Genomic DNA, 20,513 nt, shown 5'->3' with positions numbered 1-20,513 from the left:
TCCCTTTAAGAGTGAGAATTGTGTTTATTAATTTATTTTAGCCACAACATATTGAAGAAGGATGGGTTTGTTTCCTCTTTCTTGCCCATTATGTGTGTTTGGGTACTGGAGTTAGAAAAAACGAAGTCAGTGTGTTTCCACACTTCTCTAGACGACTACATGAAGCGTGTCAGTACCCTAATTCAGATCGGAATACTTTGGTTCCTCACAATATAGTCTTCTCCATTAAACCATTCTTCAGTCTCCGGCAGAGCCCTTGAGTCACTTTACATATTCATTTCAGATTCATTTCTAAAACACAATACTCACACAATTCACAAACATTGTGCGCTACTTTTGCAAAGTAGCTTTACAGAAAGCATACTGCAGAACAAATGACTTGCAGCATTCAATGAAATATCTAGACATAGCGCAAGCATATGTTTCTGATATACAAGTAAAACGTCTTTATTCCATTTTGCACAAAAATAGAATTGAGTTAAAATAACATATTTATATAACAACATGTAGTTTATTTAAGTAATAAGCTCACTAATTCATTTAAAAAAATTAAAATTGAGATTTTATCATCATCTGAAAGCTGAAGAAATAAGCTTCCTATTGATATATGGCTTGTTAAGATAGGAAACTATCTGGCGGAACAACGACTGTTTACAAAGCTGGAATCTGAGGGTGCAAAAAAGCAAAATATTGAGAAAATCGACTTTGAAATTGTCCATCTGGGGCACTGTAGCAGGCCATCCACTCACAAAAATAAAGTTTTTATACATTTACGTTAGGATATGTATAAAGTACCTTCATGGAACATGATCTTTACTTAATATCCTAATGATATTTGGCAAAAATAAAAAATGTTTACCCCTATAATGTATATTTGGCGATTAGTAAAAATGTTCCTGTGCTACTTAAGACTTGTTTTGTAGTCCAGGGTCACATATATGCTTATGCTGGATCACAAAAGAGTCTTAAGTAGCACGGGAACATTTTGAGTAAAAGACAAAAAAACATTGTATGGGTCAAATTGATCGATTTTTCTTTTATAGCAAAAATCATTAGAATACTCAGTAAAGATCATGTTCCACGAAGATATTTAGAAAATCTCCTACCTTAAATATGTAAAAACCTTATTTTTGCGAGGGGATGGCCTGCTACAGCATCTCTGATTATCAACTTCTAAGGTGATTTTCTCAGTATTTTTGCTCCCTCAGATTCCAGAGTTTTAAGCTGTTGTATCTCCACAAAATATTGTCTTATCCTGACAACCCTAACATCATTAGAAAGCTTAACTATTCAGCCTTCAGATTATGTAAAAATCTCAATTTCGATTGACCCATAAGACTGGTTTTGTTGTCCAGGTTCACAAATTATATATACATTGTGCTTGCCAACCAGCATCAGCTATCCCCATATGCTTAATGTGTATTTATCACGATATTGTTATTTGTTGTCCAGTGTTTTATTATCCTTTTTATGTTGCAACATAATATTTCCAGCATCCGCCATCGGTTGACCGACACTGTAGCCTGCTGACGTCCTCTGACGTCAGCCGAATGACATCATAGAAAGATAAGACTTGGATCATGCACTTTTATTGTTCTCTGGCTGTTGATGTTTCTCATCGCAACATTGTTTTGTTACTTCTCTATGTTGTTAGATGCGAGTCCAAACAACATCTGAATATTTATAAACACAAGCGGGTGTAGCTGGAAAGTGTTAAAACGAAACAAACATCATTTTCCGAGCCACCTGAGCTCAGTGAACCTTGTCCAGAGATAAAGGTCTTTGCTCTGGCCATTTGCAACGCCCACGTCAGCATTTGTAACCCCAAAGCATACACGCGCGCCAGCCACGTATTGCAGTCCTACGCTTAAAAGTGTTCACCTGGTAACTAATTTAGTTGTTTTCCCTTCACATGATCAGGTCAAAGTTTACACGTTTCAATGCTTGTTGCTTTAACACAGCTGAGGATTTTCTTCGACATTCACCTCAACTGATGTTTAATGTTCTGCAACCTCCCCCTCCCTGCTGATGCATTGGCTTTACTGGTCGCGTCTTAAAACTTAAAGCGCTTCCTAACTAGACAGCATGTCGGGCACGCTAGACGTCGTTGCGCGCTCACCTGACTTGGACGCAGTGCCCGAAACTTTGCGCTCACTATCTGTGTAGGCGGCTCGCTCGGTTTTAATACGCGTCCCGTATCTCAGTTCCGCAAAGTAAAGCGTTATGTGTGTCAGAATGTGCGCTGTTTGCGTGTCGTTATTAGCGTTATGGATCTAAAAAGCGAGCTGCTCAAGTCCATCTGGTACGCGTTTACGTCTTTGGATGTGGAGCAGTGCGGGAAAGTCTCCAAATCGCAACTTAAGGTAACTTGTTTACCTTGACATGACGTTTTCGTTGACATTGTTTCTTTGTGGTCTTTGATATTGTTTTACACATTGTAACTGTGTTTTCCGTTCAATGTCGTTGTGTTATTGTGGACGGCACATTTTGTGTGATAGAGAAACAAAGAATGCTGCGAAGGAACAATGTTGTTACAATATTACGTCATTTGAAAACATCTTTGTATCAAGCATCTATAAATGAACTAGGTCCCTTTATAGCTTTGTTGAATAGTTAGGCTATTAATGTGCAGTTTTGATTGTATACGCATGAAATACCAAAGCATGCAGATAGCTTTGACAGTCTGTCGTGTTTAAACACGTCCCACATCGGCCATTTGGTTAAAAACCCTACACACAAACAGACAGACATGGGTCCAGACACGTCAGATGGGAGATTTTGCTGATCTCTGCTGGGTTCTCTCCCTCTTTGCTGTGTCAAACCGTGATGATGCGTCTGTTATTGCACATTATGTCATATAGGTCAGTCCTAAATCATGTCATATGACAGAATGTCATTATAGCATCAATAAACCAGCTTTTACATCCATCTCATTCTTTTTTGAATAACTCGATCACATGTGCATGGGTTATGAAGTTTCTAGGCATCTATGAGGCGCATTAACAGTAGATATTTAATGCGTAATAATAACACGTCGTCCGTTTCCAAAGCACAAGATTAACACATGCAAGTTTGTTCTTTTGATGCCACTCTGCAACATTGACTTCCGTTGTATAGACACAAAACCAATGAGACTTTTGGCAAAATGTATTTTTTATTTGAAAACACCCTTTGCGGTTAAATCATTGATTTATATTTTTACTTTTAGCTGGGTTTAATTGGAACTCATTTTTTTAAGACAATTCTGCTACTGTCAATGATAATGTTTCAACATGTTTATGACTGTTTTCCCTCATATCATTTCATATCAGCCTTCTCATCGATCAAATGTGTGTTTTTCCAAAACAGGTTCTCTCACACAACCTCTACACAGCTCTGAATATTCCTCATGATCCCGTTGCATTGGAGGAGCACTTTAAAGACAATAACAATGGGCCGGTGTCTAGCCAGGGGTACATGCCCTACATCAACCAATATATCCTGGCAAAGGTACAGTAACTCTCCAAAACCATTAGACATCTACGTTTAGACTGTGTGTTAACATGAACAAAATGAATGCATTGAAAGTTGAATTTAAGAACATTCGGATGTTTTTAGGCCACCGAGGGGACGTTCAACAAGGAAATCTTTGATGAGCTGTGCTGGATGATGAGTTCGAAGAAAAATTGCAAAGCCAGCGTTTATCAGGGGCTGTGTTCACAGAGGGACTGCTTCAAACTCTTCTGCCTGTTCAACCTGCTTTCTGAAGACCGATACCCATTAGTCATCATTCATCCGGAGGTGAGTGACACGTAAACCAAAGAGATGAAATGATAAAAAAAAGCTCTGTAACTAATAATACCTTGTAATGTGAGCATTACTTCAGAGTGAATTTAGCTAGCTTTTTAAGAGCTGGTGCTTGAAACAGGATTGTGAAGGCAAGAATATTATATTATAGTGTATTATTCAGTGTTAGAGTAAGGCCACGGTGTTGCTTTTTCCGTTTTAAGAAAGGAAGTGACACAGCAATAGGAAAGTTTTTATAACGACACCCACCAAAATAGATTTTAATCAGGCGGCTACATTTGAGGGGATTAAACTTGCAGTCTGTCTCAATATATTGTACAAAACCTTTCTTTTAATGAATGAAATATATTGAGTATTTATCAAGTTTTTATTATTTGTTTTAACGTGACTGTGAAAATGATTTGGGGGGAATGTGATCAACAGTCATGATCATGTAGCGATAAAAAAACTTGATGGTCTTAAAACTAGGATTATTTCTGATTCTTCTTCTTATTTCAAATGCCTTTCAAACGCCAAACCAAGTCATTATTTTAATCTAGTTGGAGTATCTATTGAAGAAAATCTCCTGTGCAATGAGCCCGGAGTGGGACGGGTCGTTACTTGACGAACTTCTGTCCCAGAATGCTGCTCTTCAGGATGGCATGTCCGTGTGGGAGTTCCTGGAACATCTTAGCGCAGGTCGGCTTTTGCATGTTGAGAGTAAAGAGTCTTTCGGTCTGGCCTTGGATGATGTTTTTACAGAGATGTATCATAACATCATCAAGAAGGTGATTATACTGTATTTTTTTATGACGCAATATATGTTGAATGTTTGATGCATGAGCATGTATGTATGTTCATTTCTTTGTGTGTGTGTCTCTTCAACAACATGACCTTCACTTCCTGCATTGTGTCACAGATGATATTTTATGTCACAATCATTGACAATGGTTTGCTCTAAAGTTATGTATTGCATTTGGCCTTCTTTTGAAAACTTTTTAAAGTTTTAAATTGTTTTGTTTTAATTGGGGATTGCTCAGTTGGGGCTGGGTAGGACTGTGATTCAAAATATAAAATGCAATTTGCAACAATAAAAATTCTATGATAAAAATAAAAAAGTTATGTATTGCTAAATATCTCCACCTGTCTCTTGTTTGTCTTATTTATCAGGGTTACCTGTTAAAGAAGGGCCATGTTCGCAGGAATTGGCAGGAGCGCTGGTTTGTTTTAAAACCCAGCAGCCTGACGTACTTTGTCAGTGAGGAGCTGAAGGAAAAGAAAGGAGAGATCGCACTGGATGAAAACTGTGTGGTGGAGGTACATCTGCATTGTCTTCATTTTAAAGGGACGGTTCACCAACAAATGAAAATTCTGTCATCATTTACTCACCTTTTTGTCCTTTCGAGCCTGTATAACTTTCTTTCTTCACAGAACCCATAAGAAGATATTTTGAAGAATGTTGTTTAATCGGCACTTATTCACTTGCATTGGTTTGGTGTCCATACAATGGAAGTCAATGGGAACCACTGTTGTTCGGTTACCAACTTTCTTTAAAATATCTTCGTTCGTGTTGTGTGAAGGAAAAAAAAAGTCTGTTATTCATGCATGGTCTTCGTAATTCCAATGTTTTCTCATTTCTGTCATCAAATTCAGAATCTTCCTGATAAGGAAGGCAGACGCTGTCTATTCTGTGTGCAAACTCCAATGAGAATGTATGAGATGTGCGCTTCAAACATGAAGCAGAGAGTAGACTGGATACAGGGTAAGGATGGAGAGTTCTCTTTGTATGACACGTCCTATACATTTGGATGCTTTCATAAGCTATTTTTGTAAGTAATGCATTACTATGTGATGTTTTTAAAGGAACAGTACACCCAAAAAAGAAATGTCATCGTAAACTGATATCAGTTAAAATAGTGTCATTTACCCAAAACACATCTGACTTTTTCCCTAAACAAGTTCTCTTTAAAGAGTTTCATGCAGATGTTCTAAAACTTACCACCTAAAAGGTTCAAGGAGTTAACATTTTGACATCTGTTCAAAATCTGCTTGTTGTGTTCATAAGACCATTAGAAATCAGTTGAACTGTAGAAAAACTTACCTATACTACTACTCAAGTGTTTATTATGAATATGTTATTTTGGGATGAACTTGTTCTTCAGGATCTCATGTCTTGTACTTGTATGCAGCTATTCAGATGGCTTTCAGACTGAGGGCTGAGGGCAAGAGCTCACTGCATCAGGACCTGAAATTGACCAGACGCAAACAGAGAGAGGCGTTTCAAAGAAGCCATAGCAACCAGAGCAGCCAAAATGAACCCATAGCAGACGAGAAGCAACACCCTTCTCCTGAACAGCATAACTTGGAACAACACATTGAGAGCATCATTCAAGTAAGTAATATGAGAATTTAATACTATAATAAACTAATAGATTTGCTTTAATCTGCTACGTTCAACAGAGCACACTGTGTAGAAATCCCACAATCCAATGTGCAATGCTTGCTGTAGTAGGTAGGATTTTATTTTGAATACACCCAGCTTTGTTGTAAAAAAATAAAAGGATGTGTATTTGTGTTTTCAGACACAGAGGGAGGTGGAAGCAAAACGTAAAGAGGAAGAAAGGCAAGAGAGAGAGGAACAGCAGGGAGTTCAGAAAGATCTGAGAAGACAGCTTGAAGAGGCCAATGAGGTGAGAAATAGATAGAAATAAATTCAGTTTACTATTTCAGATAAATAAATGGCACATAAAAAACAAATCATATCAAACACTGGTTCCTTTGAATACATTTAGGATGGTTACATGTAATGTTGAACTGCTTTAATTAATCTCTATGCTGGTTGGTTTGCTTTAAGATGTAGAACATCATTTAATGCAATCCTTATGAAGGAAATACATAGGAAAGGTAGTTTCTGAACAGTTTCTTAGCTGTTGGTGGTTCTGTAGGACAGGGAGAGAATGGCTACTGCGTTGACAGACATGGAGAAGGAAGTCCATCAGCAGAAGAAGAGGATCCAGGAGCTGGAGCTCACACAACAAAAACTAGAGGAAGCCCTCAATACTCAGATTCACGCCCGGTTAGAGGAAGACCGAATCCGTCAGGAACTGGAGAGGTAATCCTTGTCTCTTTTCCTCATGTTAGGAGGATAAACGTAGCATCATTGCATTGCTCATTTATACTGTATATGCAGGCAACTCGCAGAAGAGCAGATGAAACTGGCTGGACTTTTGCTCCTTCATAGCCAGAGAGAGACTCTAGCTGTGAGGAGTCAGGAGGAGGTGTTACACAACGATTCTTCTTCAGTTTCAACATCACCTAGCATTCGGGAACTAGAAGAGAGCAGCCGGGAGGATGCAGAGGTGAGAGGCCTTGAAAGAGTGGAGTTATAAAGTTTGAATGAATATAAATAGATGAAAATACCTTTTGTATTTTTCTCATTTGGTTTAATCAAATAAATTGGTTATTTTATACAATAAGGTGACATTTTTAATAATTGGTTAACGTATAACAGGCTCTAGCAAATTAAACAATACAGCATTTATTAATCTTTGTTCATATATAATTTAAGCTTTTAGTAATACACTTTTAAAACCACTTTAGTTAGTTGATGCACCATGACTAACATGAACAATTGTATTAACATTAAAAAAAATAACCAAAGGTAATAATAGATCCTGGAAACTAAATTTCTCATTGTTAGTTCAGGTTAGATAATGCATTTACTATTGTTAACAAATACAGCCTGATTGTAAAGTGTAACCAATAAATAGCACACAAAAATGTGCTACACAAAATTTCCCATAATTTACTCAAAAAAGACTAAAAATGTGTTTTATCCAGGTTTTTTAAAACCATGCAATAGCTCTGTGTGTCAAACCTACTTAAATTTAATTTGCTGAAAATGGCTCCATTTTGCAGTCAAGTATCTCTTAATATATTTTTATTAAAATATGTATTTAATACATTTTATAAATATTGATTGATTGTCATGTGTTTTTTTTGACTGATCATGTCATTGCAAGTTTAAAAATCCAGAAACGGTATTATAACAGGATAACAGAAATAACAGAAATGTTATTTGGGTGAACCATTCCTTTAAGTTAGATTTGATGAAAATGAAATGAACGTTCAGTAATGTAAATGTAAATAACACGCACCTATTTTTTGTTAAAGGAGGCCCACGACCCACCCGTAGTTTCTACCCCAACACCACCCGACAACCAGCCAGCAGAAGAGAATAGTCCACACCAAATGGAGGTAAGAGACAAGAAGATAGCAGACTTGGTATACTAGATAATATAAAGAGCGTTAAAAGATGTAGGAAAGATCAGTCGATTCATACTATGACATTGACATATCTCAACTCTTTCTCTTCAAATTTGTGCACAGAAGGAGCTTGGGACTCAATCTACTAACAATCTCATGCTGAAGCACTGGAAGATACAACTTAACCGTCTCATGAAGCCTATCACACCAGGAGGTGACATCTCAAGCACACTTTTTTATTTCATTTGATCGTATCTACAGAATGATACATGTTGTTTTCTGTTTCCTCTGATTGTTTACAGACAAAGTTGAGCATCTGCCAATAAAGCCCAGTTGTCCCAGGCAGGGTCAGGCGCTTATCAGCACAGAGTTCATTTCTAAGGTTCAAACAGGAATTCCTCATGAAAAGGGAAATGGTTATAACCCATCACCGCTCCAAGAAGAGGAAGAATAGGGTTTCAATATCTGTCCATATATATTGCCAATAGAAAGTGCCTCTTGTGTACGGCAGGCTCTCCTGTCATCCCTGTTATTTTAGCTATTACTCAAAGGACAAAGCCGTTTATGATATATGTACAAAGTCGTCTTCCAGATAAACCTTTTTTTACTATGTAATATGTAATATGCATAATGTGAATACTAAGAATTGTTTTAGGAGGCATTGTAGTGTTGACGCCAACGGACCGAAATCACCCCTAATAATGTCATTTTTAAAGTACTCTTTTACATGATCTGAATATATTATTTTGTAGTTTGGATTTATATGCGTAGTATTATATGTGGTCAATAGAGGGGGCACTTGATCTGGATGAAGTTTCACATTTCTCAGTGAAACTAACCACTCATATATCAATAACTTTTCTGGCCCCCAACTGTACAGATCACAGGTACCCGGGGAAGTTATAAACACTGGATGGTTTTGAAAGAGACGTTATTTAATCAAATCAGCATATTGATTCGTTTTACTCATAATGTTTTAATTTGTCTAATTTGAGAAAATTAAGCGGGGATGACCCCTTTCTAGTGCTAATAGGTGGAAATAATCACAGTCTATTTTTAGATCCGTGGAGTCCGGCTAGCACGGTTCAGTTTGTGGTTTTGGGGCTTTTATTCAGGATGAATAATGCTTCGCACTGTTAGTTTTGGGTGGTTATCAACAGACTGACTGTAAATGATATTTTTTGAAGAAAAGTTGCGGCAGTGATTTTTCCAGATACAAATCTCTTCCCCTTATGGTTTGGAGTGTTTCTACCTGTGTGTCTAGAGATTTAAGTCTGTGGCGAGAGGAATTGCATTGTCAGGTCCAGAGATCAGGAATGATAAAATGCGATACTTAATCCATCACTTTACTGCTACTGTAATAGCATATATGGGTATATTATAGTAACGTCTGGCATGTTACGATCTAATTGGCATATTATGTGTAATTTGCACCATTTTAAAGAAAATTTAAGCAAAGCGCTGACAGCTAGACATATTTAGACAAGCATCACCATTATGCAGTAGCCAATAATACTGAAAACCTGAATGCACTCTCAATGTTCTAGAAACAAACAAATGTAGGGACTTCTTCTTTAAGCAGACTCCCTGTTTGGTTATGATATATGTTATTTTGTTGACACTTTTGGTAAAAGTGAGTTACAATTGGAAAATTTGAATGTGTATAAACACTCTTGCTTGTTGGTTTTTTGGGTATGGAGAGATAACAGGCTGTATTTAGATTAAAGGTGTGAAATGCCAAGATTTAGATTTCATAAAATTGTCGTTTGTATATTTAAAGTGCCTATAGCTGAGAAACATTTACTAGCTGTTCTGATAATAATATAAGTACTTTCGAAAATTATCGTTGTTTATTAGAACGTCTAACTGTTGCATTAACATTGAATGCAACAAAACATTTTTGTGCTGTGGACCATCTTATAATGTTTTTATGGAATGACAAATACTGTTTCTTTCCTGGTTCGTGCAATTATGTGAACAATATAACCTATTCAACAGTAAAAATCTAATTTGTATGAGTTTGCACAGGGGTCTTCCATAGATGGAAACCATGGCTAGATTTATTATAATATATGTCCTGCATGGTTGTCAGCGCGAAAGCCGTACTTTACCACATTCAGTTGCTTCCCACGAGGAAGTCTTTAATGAGAACCATATTAGAAACACACATATATAACATTTCTGCAAACATTTAACTGCCGTGCAAAAGCGATCATTGATTTAGCACGTATTTACTCTCCTAATCTGCTCAAGGACACCAGATATATTTGGAGCGGTACGAGGAATATTTTCAGCCAGTCCTGTAAGCCATTAAGTACACTAGATGCTTTCATTTGGCTTCTGCTCCTCATGATCAATGACTGTTTTAGGGTTTGGTATAGCAGCACGGCCCCATTTATGTATTAACAGCGGGCCCTCCCTTAGCCGGAGGATATATGTCTGATACGAAACCACCTGTAATTATGTTCTGCATGCACAACCAACTTCCTTTAGAGCATTTCGTAGGCCAGAAGAAACACGAGATGAACCACAGAATGGAAAGCCAACCACCCAAAATACTCTGGCGTTTATGAGGATTCAAAGGGGAACTTGGGCCTTTTGTTGTTTCAGCTGGAACACTTGTCCCCGCAGCTTGCTTGTTTATGAAAAAATCGCAACGATTGATGTTGAAGTCTTTTGAACGTTTGATTCAGATGAATGGGTGTCAGATGGCCTGGTTTATAATGGTTGGGATGATCTCATTCTTTAACTGGGACATCAGGTTACATCATGTAATGCTAAGGCATTATCACAAACATTTGCTCCATCCTTTCAAGATCACATTCAGCCAGTGTCTAAAATAAGCAAATGTCTCATTTATCGCCTTGGAACCACCCACAAATGAGTGTGAATATTACATAATATTACATATATGAATATTTTGTATTAACTTGAAATGCGCCTTCAAAGCAGCAATCACAAGCAATTTGTTTTTTAACTACTCTATCTAAATAGAATAAATTGTGTGACTCAATATTTTGTCTGTTTTTATTCTATCGCAAACTATTTGATATTTTATGTTACGAATTAAATATATTCTAATGAACATAAAGAACAATCACAACAAATAATTTACACTTTCAACATTCCAGCAATCAATGTTTTAAAGACATTATGATGTGTAAGTTACCTGGACTTTTTTTCCTTAATACCTTAAATTACTTTGAGGCTTTTATTTTGAAATCCCGTGTTGCCGGTAGACGGAAGTCTGTTGCTTGTGCGCGTGTGTTGACGGCGTCTAGCAGGAAAATCATGCAGCGCATAAATCCAGCGCTGCGTGAAATATCCCTGGAAAACCTTATAAACACGCATCTCACAACTTTACAAACGTTGACAAAAGCTTTACGGGATGACCAGTTCAGGTACGACAAACCTTTTGGGTCACGAAATAAACACTTCCGTTTATGTCATCCACGTGTTATGATGACAGGAGGTTGTCAGGGTGTGTGTTTGAAATGCATTAACGCACTTCGTCAACAAACAAAATATCTCTTCAACTCGATTTCACATTTATTTCTCTATACAGATCTTTACAGATAAATCAGTATTCTGACACATCCTGACAGGTGCGTACCCAGTCATAAAATCAGAAAATTGATAACAGTTTGTTTTGTTTCAGAGCTAGTGTTGATAAAGATGTTATTGAAAACCTCCATGCCGTGCTTTCAAGACGCTTTGTGGAAATTAAGAGCATGGGTGATGATGTGGATCCAGAGGATGAAAGTGTGTCATTGTGCCTTAAACTCACCGCGGAGTGTTTCAGAGCACATAGGAATGCTTGTGTGCAGTGCACTCCAAACCAATGCAGTCTGAGGTAGGATACAGTATTACACAACATACATTCATGATTAAAATCCCTTTAAATGATTGCAGTCATTTTGATGATACCCTGCTCTTCAATGACCCATCACCAAAACCCCGACAACCAAAGACTAACAGAAAGCAAATACAACATTTCTTAAATGTACTATGACTCTAGTGCTATCGCAGAGAAGTCACATGTATCATTGATATCTGTAAGATAATAGCAACATTTTATATGTGGTTTTAAAAAAGTTGTTCTGGCCTTGGTTTGTCGTCACAGAAATCTTGGTTCTATCAAGGTATCTTTTGAGATTTTGGGCGAACTCATTAAGTTTACATCAGGAGGATCAAATGTTGTCTATGATGGTAAGTTGCTCTTGAACGGCACAGCTACATTAAAAGAATATTCAGTTTAAGATGGAGAGTAAGAGGAAGATAAATCATGCACTGCTTTCTGCTTTGGCAGCGATCCGATGTGGTATTCAGTTTCTTGGTAACATCGCTGTTGGAAACCAGCTCTGTAAAGATGACATCTGGAAGCTTGGTTTTCCGCACATCTTTTGGTGAGTGATTTTATGGTCAGGTGACCACAAGTGCATTTTTCATTATGTCACTCAAAAGCCGGTTCACTTTTTCTTATTGTGATTTGACAGAGGACATTTATCTGTATAGCTAAGCTCAGTTTTTCTTAAAGGAACATGTTGGAGCTACCGGACGAGAAAGCTGTTTCATACACATGCATGGTACTTCACACTTGCCTCGATGAACACAAGACAGAAAAGCTAGCTCAAGACACACAGCAGCTTAAAGTGTCTCTGAAGATCATGGACTTGTGCAGGACTTTACCTGATGTGGACTGGACGTGAGTCAGTGTTGAAAAAGCGAAAAATACCTCGGTTGTGAAACCCAAATGTGTTAGTTTAAATGAAAAGTTCTGCTGTGTGATGATTACAGTTGTTTCCTGTTTAATGTACGGGCGTGAGGTGTGGGATTTTTAACCAATGAGATTTCACAATGGGTGGGGTAAGCCAGCACAGCGTAAAAGAATAGAAGGCAAACTTTTATTCTTTCACATTCATGCTGTGTTTAGGACAAAGCACTGAAAACGAAATCCCTTTTCTTTTCAACAAAAATACACAACGCATTGGAAAATCTGTCTTTCAGATCTACTTCATAATTCCAATACAATCTTTAAACGTTTTATCTTTTACAGGGTCTTGATCGCCACACAGCATTTCCTCAAGTCTTCAGAGATCATCAGCAAGATGTACACAGAAATGACCAATGAAGAAAGGTAAAAAACAAACAAAAATAATCTTAGTTATATTGCAAGCCTGTAGGTGAAGCACAGGCCGGAGTTTTCTTAAGTTTTGTGTTGGAAATGCACATCCTACTGAACTGCCTATCTAGACAGAATGCACGCTTTTGATTCGACGGATGTTACACATAGAAGCCCTGAGGCCTAAAATTGGGTCAAAAGTTGGTATCTTTTAAGACAGCAGCACATATTGCTTCATGGCTAACTCCCAGCATGCATTGCAACATATTTAACACAATTGCAATCTAATCCTGGAGAGTACGAATTGAAAAACAAGTTGACTTTAGTTAAATTATTTACTAGATTTTTCACACAATGCTTTGCTACTATTAAATCTTATACTTAATAATTTGCTTCCAAAATAAAAGTTTGTGTTTACATAATATATGTCTGTGTACTGTGCATATTCATTTATGTATTTCTAAAAACATATACATACATGCATTATTTAAGAAAAATCTAAAAATGAATAAATATCTATATATATATATTATAATTATGGGTAAATATATATAAATAGATGTAAATATTTCCTAAATATGCATATATGTATGTGTGTGTTTTTATAAATACAAAATGAATATGCGCAATACACAAGAAACTTTTATTCTGGATGCGATTAATTGTTTATTTGAGCATCAACTTTTTAGTCAATCTCTATTTGTTACTCTAGTCTGTAAGTCTTGAATAAATATATCTGTATTCACAAAAATATGCAAGATTTATACTAAATCTGTATTTGTCAGTTTGGCGGAGCAAGCTTGTTAGGGTATGGTGCTTGAAATCTCTGAATAGTAAAATGAATAAAAATCACATCCAGATGCATTTTGACATTGTGTGTTTTTGATTTTATGAACAGACTAACACTATTGGAGCTGATATTAGCGCATCTTGCTGTTGGTGAAGAGGAGAAAGACTCTTTAATACCTCTGAGTCTAGCTGTGTTTCTGGCCTCCTGCTTCACTGATCGCTGCAGAGCCGTTCTTACCCTCGCCACTCAATCCTCAGCTGATAACCAGGTCAACTTTTATTCCCCCTACCTGTACAGCATCTCTCCTATAAAGAGCATATACTCAACACATGATGTTTGTTTGGTGTGATCAGGGTGCCGTGGTCGTGATCAGACTTTTGGAGATCCTTTGCGAGATGACCTCGGACCGGAAGAAGTTCATGGCCCTGCAGGATCACCCTGACCTTCTGAGCTCAACAGTCGGTAAATGTAGCTTACTTGCGCAACGCTTTTGCTTTTATTGGAGATCTCAATGTGTTTTTAATGTATCGTACACACAAAAGCCACGGGAAACCATCAAAGCCTTTGCCATGAGCTTGAGTTGCAAAATATTTGTATTGGTCGAACTGCATGCTCGCTCGGTAAAAACGCAACTCATCATCCCTCATACTGTATTTTGCAGACGATTAACTAAACCAAGAAATCTATCACAGACCCCTATAGGATTTCCCCCTCTTTCCCATTTAAAACACAAAGCAGGCGTTTCAGTGGGGCGCCGTATGAAACCGACACCCCCAACACGTCACAGCTCACTGCAAAGAGACACCATCTACATTCTTTAAAGACTTTTCTGTCATCTCCCATCATGATGTCACACCTTAAACATGCTTGTAATGCCAGCACAGATTCTCTCTCCTAAATCTTGTGTCAAATTCATGGATTTTCTCTCTCTTATCCACAGTTCTCTTGAAAGAGGTCCATTTATTGGGCAAGACGAGTAAAAATGTGTTCACCGCAGCACAGGATTTCTCCTTGAAAAGGCCAGGGGGCGCCGACGACCACCCCGCACTCAGTTTCAAAGCTCATCTCATCCGACTCATCGGGAATCTTTGTCATAGCCACTGTGTCAACCAGGACAAGGTACGGCTCACGAAAAACTCTTGGCACCAAAGAGCACCATTTTTGGCACATTGAGACAAAAAGATGACCAGTTGTATAGTTGAGGGATCTGTGAAGAGACACTTAAACTGTCACTATGGTTTCGAAGGGAAGGAAGTATTTTGCTTTCTCTACTGTGATTTCTGCAATGGTCGGAATGTGAAGGAATTTTGGCAACGTAGAAGAAAGGGACACCATAGAGTTTGCAGCCAACTCCCAAAATCTACCGATCGGCAGATGGTGTAAACCACCAGTAGTGCAAAACACATTAACAATGCTGTGGTTTAGAGCCCCGCTTGCTGTCTACCGGGGTTTTTTGTTTGTGGAAGCCGCCTCCTTGAAAACTAATCAGGGGATTAACGGTGCTGGATAAAGACTCGAGAACCAATCAGAATTTCATGGTTGTATCATCTCATTTCTTGCGCAAATCTTTTTCCACTTTGTTCCGTCTCCTTTATTTCTTTTAATGAATTTCCTTGTAAGCAGCCTCCTGCGATGGGATTTTCAGCTTTTCAGGTTGGTCCCCTTCAATCAGCAGAGAAGTGAATCTAGTACCAGCCTTTTTAAATAGGGTCAATCCGTGCAACATAGAGAGGTCAGAGGTCGAAAAACAATAGCACGTCTCCCACAGCCTGCAAGCTCGCTTTTATTTTTTACTATATAAACTCTGTTCCAAAATCTAGTTAGATCCCTAAATCCTGGTGCCTACTAGGGCTGTCACGATATAGGATATTCACTACACAACACCTACATTATCACAGTAACTTTTTTTCTATAAATACAATTAAAGATATATTTTATATTTTGTAGTTTTTTTGTTTTGTGGTTTCTCTTTTTTTGGCCAATGAATCACACTAGTGTTGTCATAATATCAGAATTTCACTACAGTGTTATCATGGCCTAAATAATTCACTTTTCTTATATTATAACGGTATTTATAGCTTTGGTTTATAATACATATCATTTTAAAATGAATTTGTCTAGTTTATTTTTTATTTTTTGGCCAGTGAATCACACTAGTGCAGTCACAATATCAGATTTTCATCGCCTAAATAATTCACAAACCCAAATTTATTACAATAATTATTAATATAGAAGAATTAGAAGAACTTATTCATCAGTTATTAATAAAAAGATGAATTATTAATAAACAAAATCACTGCTGTCCTTCTGAAACCTTATAACCTATCTCCATATTGTCTCATAAATCATTATTATAAATTCAATAAAAATATATATAGATGCATAAATATGGGAAATTAGGATTTAAATTCATGTACATTTTAGTTTTTTTTTATAACGTTGCTATCCTTCTAAAACCTTGTATCTCCGTTTTGTAATTCTTTTTGCCATCAATCATTATTATTTGTTATTAGTCACTTTTTCCACCATCTTGGATTTTTTCCACTATGCTCTGTGCCGTGCGTTATTGGATTGGGATATTATGATAACTACATTATCGTCTTATATTAAGTTCGTTTAAAAGCTCAAGATGCTCTAAAATGACTGTATTTTGTAATAGGACAGTAGTGTTCTGTATGTGGAGAAACTCCTCTTCATGTGTCTGGCAGAAGCGCACAGTTACATAAGTCTCCCATTTTTAGTTTCATTGCTAGAATGACGATCAATCAATCACCTTGTGACTCATTTTTTATTTAGTGCTTTAGTACTTAAATCAACCAAGGGGATTAACGGCCAACCAACACACACTTGGGGAAACGTATAGTTAGGAACTGTGTGACAAAACCCCGCTCAAACCCAGATGACTGATCCAAACCATAGCTCAACCACATGGACATGGCTCAATGGAAAGGAATAGTTTGTTGACCCAAGCTGTCTAGCATATGATGTCTCTATTACAGCTTATATCCTTTATTTCTCCTCATTTTTCCCTCATATGTCTTCTATAGGTACGAGAACTGGATGGTATAGCGCTCATTCTGGACAACTGCAGCCTTGATAGCAACAACCCTTGTATCCTTGGTCCTGATTCCTTCCGTCCTCCATCACGCAAAGCTTTTGGGGCGTTCATAATGATCGCAATACTAGCATACACCACGAGAAACGCAAATATATTGCTGTCTTAAGTGTAAATAGCATCGTAATAGCTTCCATTACTAATCAAGGGTTTACCGCACTGTTTGATGTTTGAAAGATTTGTGGTATTTCGGAATCGAAAAGTCAGTTTAAACGTTATTAGACCAAAACCAACGTCTTGCTGAATGATTTCACTTCCCTGCATTTAATAAGGCAGAGGCCAAATGAACGGCGTCCCCTGCTGAGAGGAGGAACCTCGGAGCTGACTGGAGATCATTTTCTAACCCTGAGCCACCGCTCTTATTGTGTAAAATATCTAGTCGTAAAAGTTTATGAAGCTAAATGTGGGTATGGCTCACATGAGTAATTTTATGGTGTGGACAGAGTTTTACAAAAATGTATTCATTTAATTTCAAACGTGATTGAAAAACTGGGTGGGATGTTACCACTTCAATGAAATCGAGTGACGTCTCGCATTTCGACGGTGTTGACCCGGATCCTGCCAAGTCGGTATGAAATGGTTCATTGATCATGTGACATTCTCATATGTTTCAGCTGTGATGCCAAAGCGTCCATGATTGATGCTGGCACTGTTTTTGCCCTTGATTGAAAAAACGATCCAGTTCTCGCAAAAATTGCCGGTCCGTAATAGAAGAGGCGGGGCATATTGCCAGCTTCTCTTTTATTAATGGGGGATGAGTCACTAAGCTGAGCTTGTGTCCACCTTGACGCTACTAACTCGCTTATTGTTTTGGATTATAAATGTTTACGTAGTCTAGTTACAGAATGTACATTTCCCATGGTTTGAAGATTTTAGTGGAGGATGCTGATGTAAGCATTGAGCGTGTGAGATGTCTTATAAGTTACTTTCGTAAGTGATCAGCTCTGAGAAGGGATACAGTAAGGAAGTCCAAAAATATTATTTTGGACACAATTCTTATGTAAGGAAGTTAATAGACGGTTTCATCTTCACAACATAAAGAAACGTTACTGCGCATTGTGCACTTTTGTGACCCCAACTGAAACTAAACTTGTCTCTCCAATATTTAGAATTTATACCAAGCTCATCCGCTAGATTTCAATGTACCATACGGTTTTCTTAAATGCGTCAGAACTACAGGACCCGTTCAAAAATGTTTTGATTTAATAAAATGAATGTACAACAAAATTCAACAAATCGTTTTATTTAACACAATTATTATACAATAAAAATGTAAAATAAAATAAAATATAAATAGTTACATAATTAGACACTAGCCAAACACAAACGTGAGTTAACTGGGGAGTCAGGCGCGCACGTGTCCGATGAAACGGTCTAAACAGACCTAGGGACAAGCTTTGATTTTTTTTTGCCAGTTAGCAACCAAAGCAAAACACCCTAGCAACCAGATAACAACACCCTGGCAACCACCTTTGGCTTCATAGCTTTCCACATGCAGTATGTTCGGTTTAAACTTTTCCTAAACATTGACTCTTCAGTTATAAGCCAATGGGCTGTTTTTGCCATCCGGAACATTCTGGAACACAACCCTGAGAATCAGAAGCTCATACAAGACCTTCGAAGTCAAGGTGTGGCAGACGACACGATGCTCAGAGAGATGGGCTTCAGAGTGGAGGAACGGGATGGCAGTAGTCTTCTCAGGCCCTTAAAGAAAGACCCATAGTGGATTTTTAGGCCAGGAGACACTATCCTAAGATTCCCCTAACCCATCCCCACACTCCTTGACTGTGTTATAATATGCTCTGAAAATGGCTTCAAACGCCCACAGAACACACTGGGGTCATTTCATTTTCCAATCAGTGCTTGGGAACACAAGGGGCCGGTCTGTGCTTTTGTGCCGTCCACACAAGAGGAAATCAATCATAGGAGCTAATCTGAGAAGGACCCATGCTGGTATCTGTGATGCATTTAGTGCTCTTTGATTGTGCCCCCCCCCATGTGGAATTCAAATCCTATGAAACAAGCAGAACCGTGTCTTCCTGGCTTTTCAGCTGCTGAAGAGACTCTGGTGACCAATGGGGAGTAGAGGTTAATCCCTAATTCAGTGCGTTTTATAGAGACCGACTGCCCTCTTGATCTTTGCGTGTAAAGTTTGTCTCAATACCCGCGAGACTTCGCTTTAAATTCCGATTTCTTAACAGAGCTGTGCAATTTCCCAAAAGTAGAAATTGTGTTATTTACCCTCAAACCAGAAAGCAGAAGAACAGATTTTGAGACGTCTCAGTGGTTTTGTGTCTGTACAATGGAAGTCAATGGGGGCCAGTGTTGTTTGGTCACCAATGCGCTTCAAAGTCATACAAAAGTCATACAAGTTCGGAAAGACACGAGGGTGAACAAATAATGAAATAATTTGAGTTTTTGGATGAATTAGCCCTCTAAAAGAAAAGTTCGCCCAAAAATGCAAATCTTGTCATCATCGGCCTTGCTTTATGGTTTTCGTTTTTGGAAGTGAAAAATGTTGGTTCACGGTCACTGCACACTTTCATCACATGGAAAGGATCACCATGAACATCCTGTGTAAGATCATACAGGCTTGGAACGACATGAGGGTAAGCAAAGCATGGGAAAGGTTTTCTGCACATTTTTTTGACCAAACCAACTCATTTACATGTTTCTGGAAATGGAGATTACAGCGTAGATGACACTTGGTTATGATGTATCGCCTGGTTTCTTTGCTTGCTGTCCAACCTAATCTACATTAGAGGAACTTCTCAATGGCTTACCAAACACCAGTCATCATGTCTCTTATTCTTTCTCAATTTCATATCCTTTTTTTCCTCTTGTACCCGTCTAGTTCTCAAGGGGGTCAGTTTGTCCCAAGTGAATCAGACCAGAAGTATTAGCTTGCGGAATCAGATCACGCCCCATCCTGTCCCGGAATGAGCTGAGTGGTCCGCCCCCCTTCCATTAATACCCCTCTTCGGAGGCCTCTGCTCTCCCCGCCACACCCTGTTTTCTCTGCCTCATATTTTTTAATGACAAAATGTTTGCGCGAAACAATCCTGGTTGACTTTTCTCTCAATCCGGGGTATAGTGTTGGGAGCTTACACGGTTCCGGCACCCAGCGGTTCAGACAGCTAACAAAACAGGTCCCATTTACTTCTGCTCCGATGGGTGCCTGCTATGCTTTTCACACACAGGAAAAAGACCGGGGAGCCTACGGCGGACCAATAAATGAGGCAGCCTATTCAAACGCGGGCTGGAGAATCTCTGCCGTCACTCTGAGATCAGCGTTTCGCTATATCTGCACCCACGCCTGTGTGCCGGTCAGCGCATCTGGGAAGAAATTTTAAGGGATGTGAATTGTTTGAACGTTTGCCATCCTTGTTAGCGTTACCTGCATTTGTACATTTTTTTATTAAATACATACGCTGCTGTTATTGAATTGGAGTCTT

General features: G+C 38.2%; 2 protein-coding genes across 2 annotated transcripts; both read left to right on the top strand.

Moving 5' to 3' along the window:
- The first annotated feature begins 1,857 nt into the window (after positions 1-1,857).
- def6c (DEF6 guanine nucleotide exchange factor c) lies at positions 1,858-11,044 on the top strand. The gene is made up of 13 exons (XM_056748891.1): positions 1,858-2,363; positions 3,349-3,489; positions 3,598-3,780; positions 4,326-4,553; positions 4,936-5,082; positions 5,419-5,527; positions 5,955-6,157; positions 6,348-6,455; positions 6,711-6,877; positions 6,956-7,124; positions 7,939-8,022; positions 8,155-8,245; positions 8,334-11,044. The coding sequence occupies exons 1-13, from the start codon at positions 2,268-2,270 to the stop codon at positions 8,483-8,485; spliced, it is 1,878 nt and encodes a 625-aa protein (XP_056604869.1). The 5' UTR covers positions 1,858-2,267; the 3' UTR covers positions 8,486-11,044.
- Positions 11,045-11,277: 233 nt separating this feature from the next.
- Positions 11,278-20,503, top strand: atxn10 (ataxin 10). The gene is made up of 11 exons (XM_056747477.1): positions 11,278-11,432; positions 11,690-11,884; positions 12,155-12,240; positions 12,341-12,437; positions 12,569-12,736; positions 13,088-13,168; positions 14,052-14,211; positions 14,297-14,405; positions 14,884-15,062; positions 16,991-17,054; positions 18,597-20,503. Exons 1-11 carry the CDS (start codon positions 11,323-11,325, stop codon positions 18,779-18,781), a joined length of 1,434 nt encoding a protein of 477 aa, XP_056603455.1. The 5' UTR covers positions 11,278-11,322; the 3' UTR covers positions 18,782-20,503.
- Positions 20,504-20,513: the final 10 nt, after the last annotated feature.

Source organism: Triplophysa dalaica, chromosome 5 (assembly GCF_015846415.1).
Source record: "Triplophysa dalaica isolate WHDGS20190420 chromosome 5, ASM1584641v1, whole genome shotgun sequence".
NCBI lineage: Eukaryota > Metazoa > Chordata > Actinopteri > Cypriniformes > Nemacheilidae > Triplophysa > Triplophysa dalaica.
Note: the sequence above shows the minus strand (reverse complement) of the source record. Positions and strands in the feature narration are given on the sequence as shown.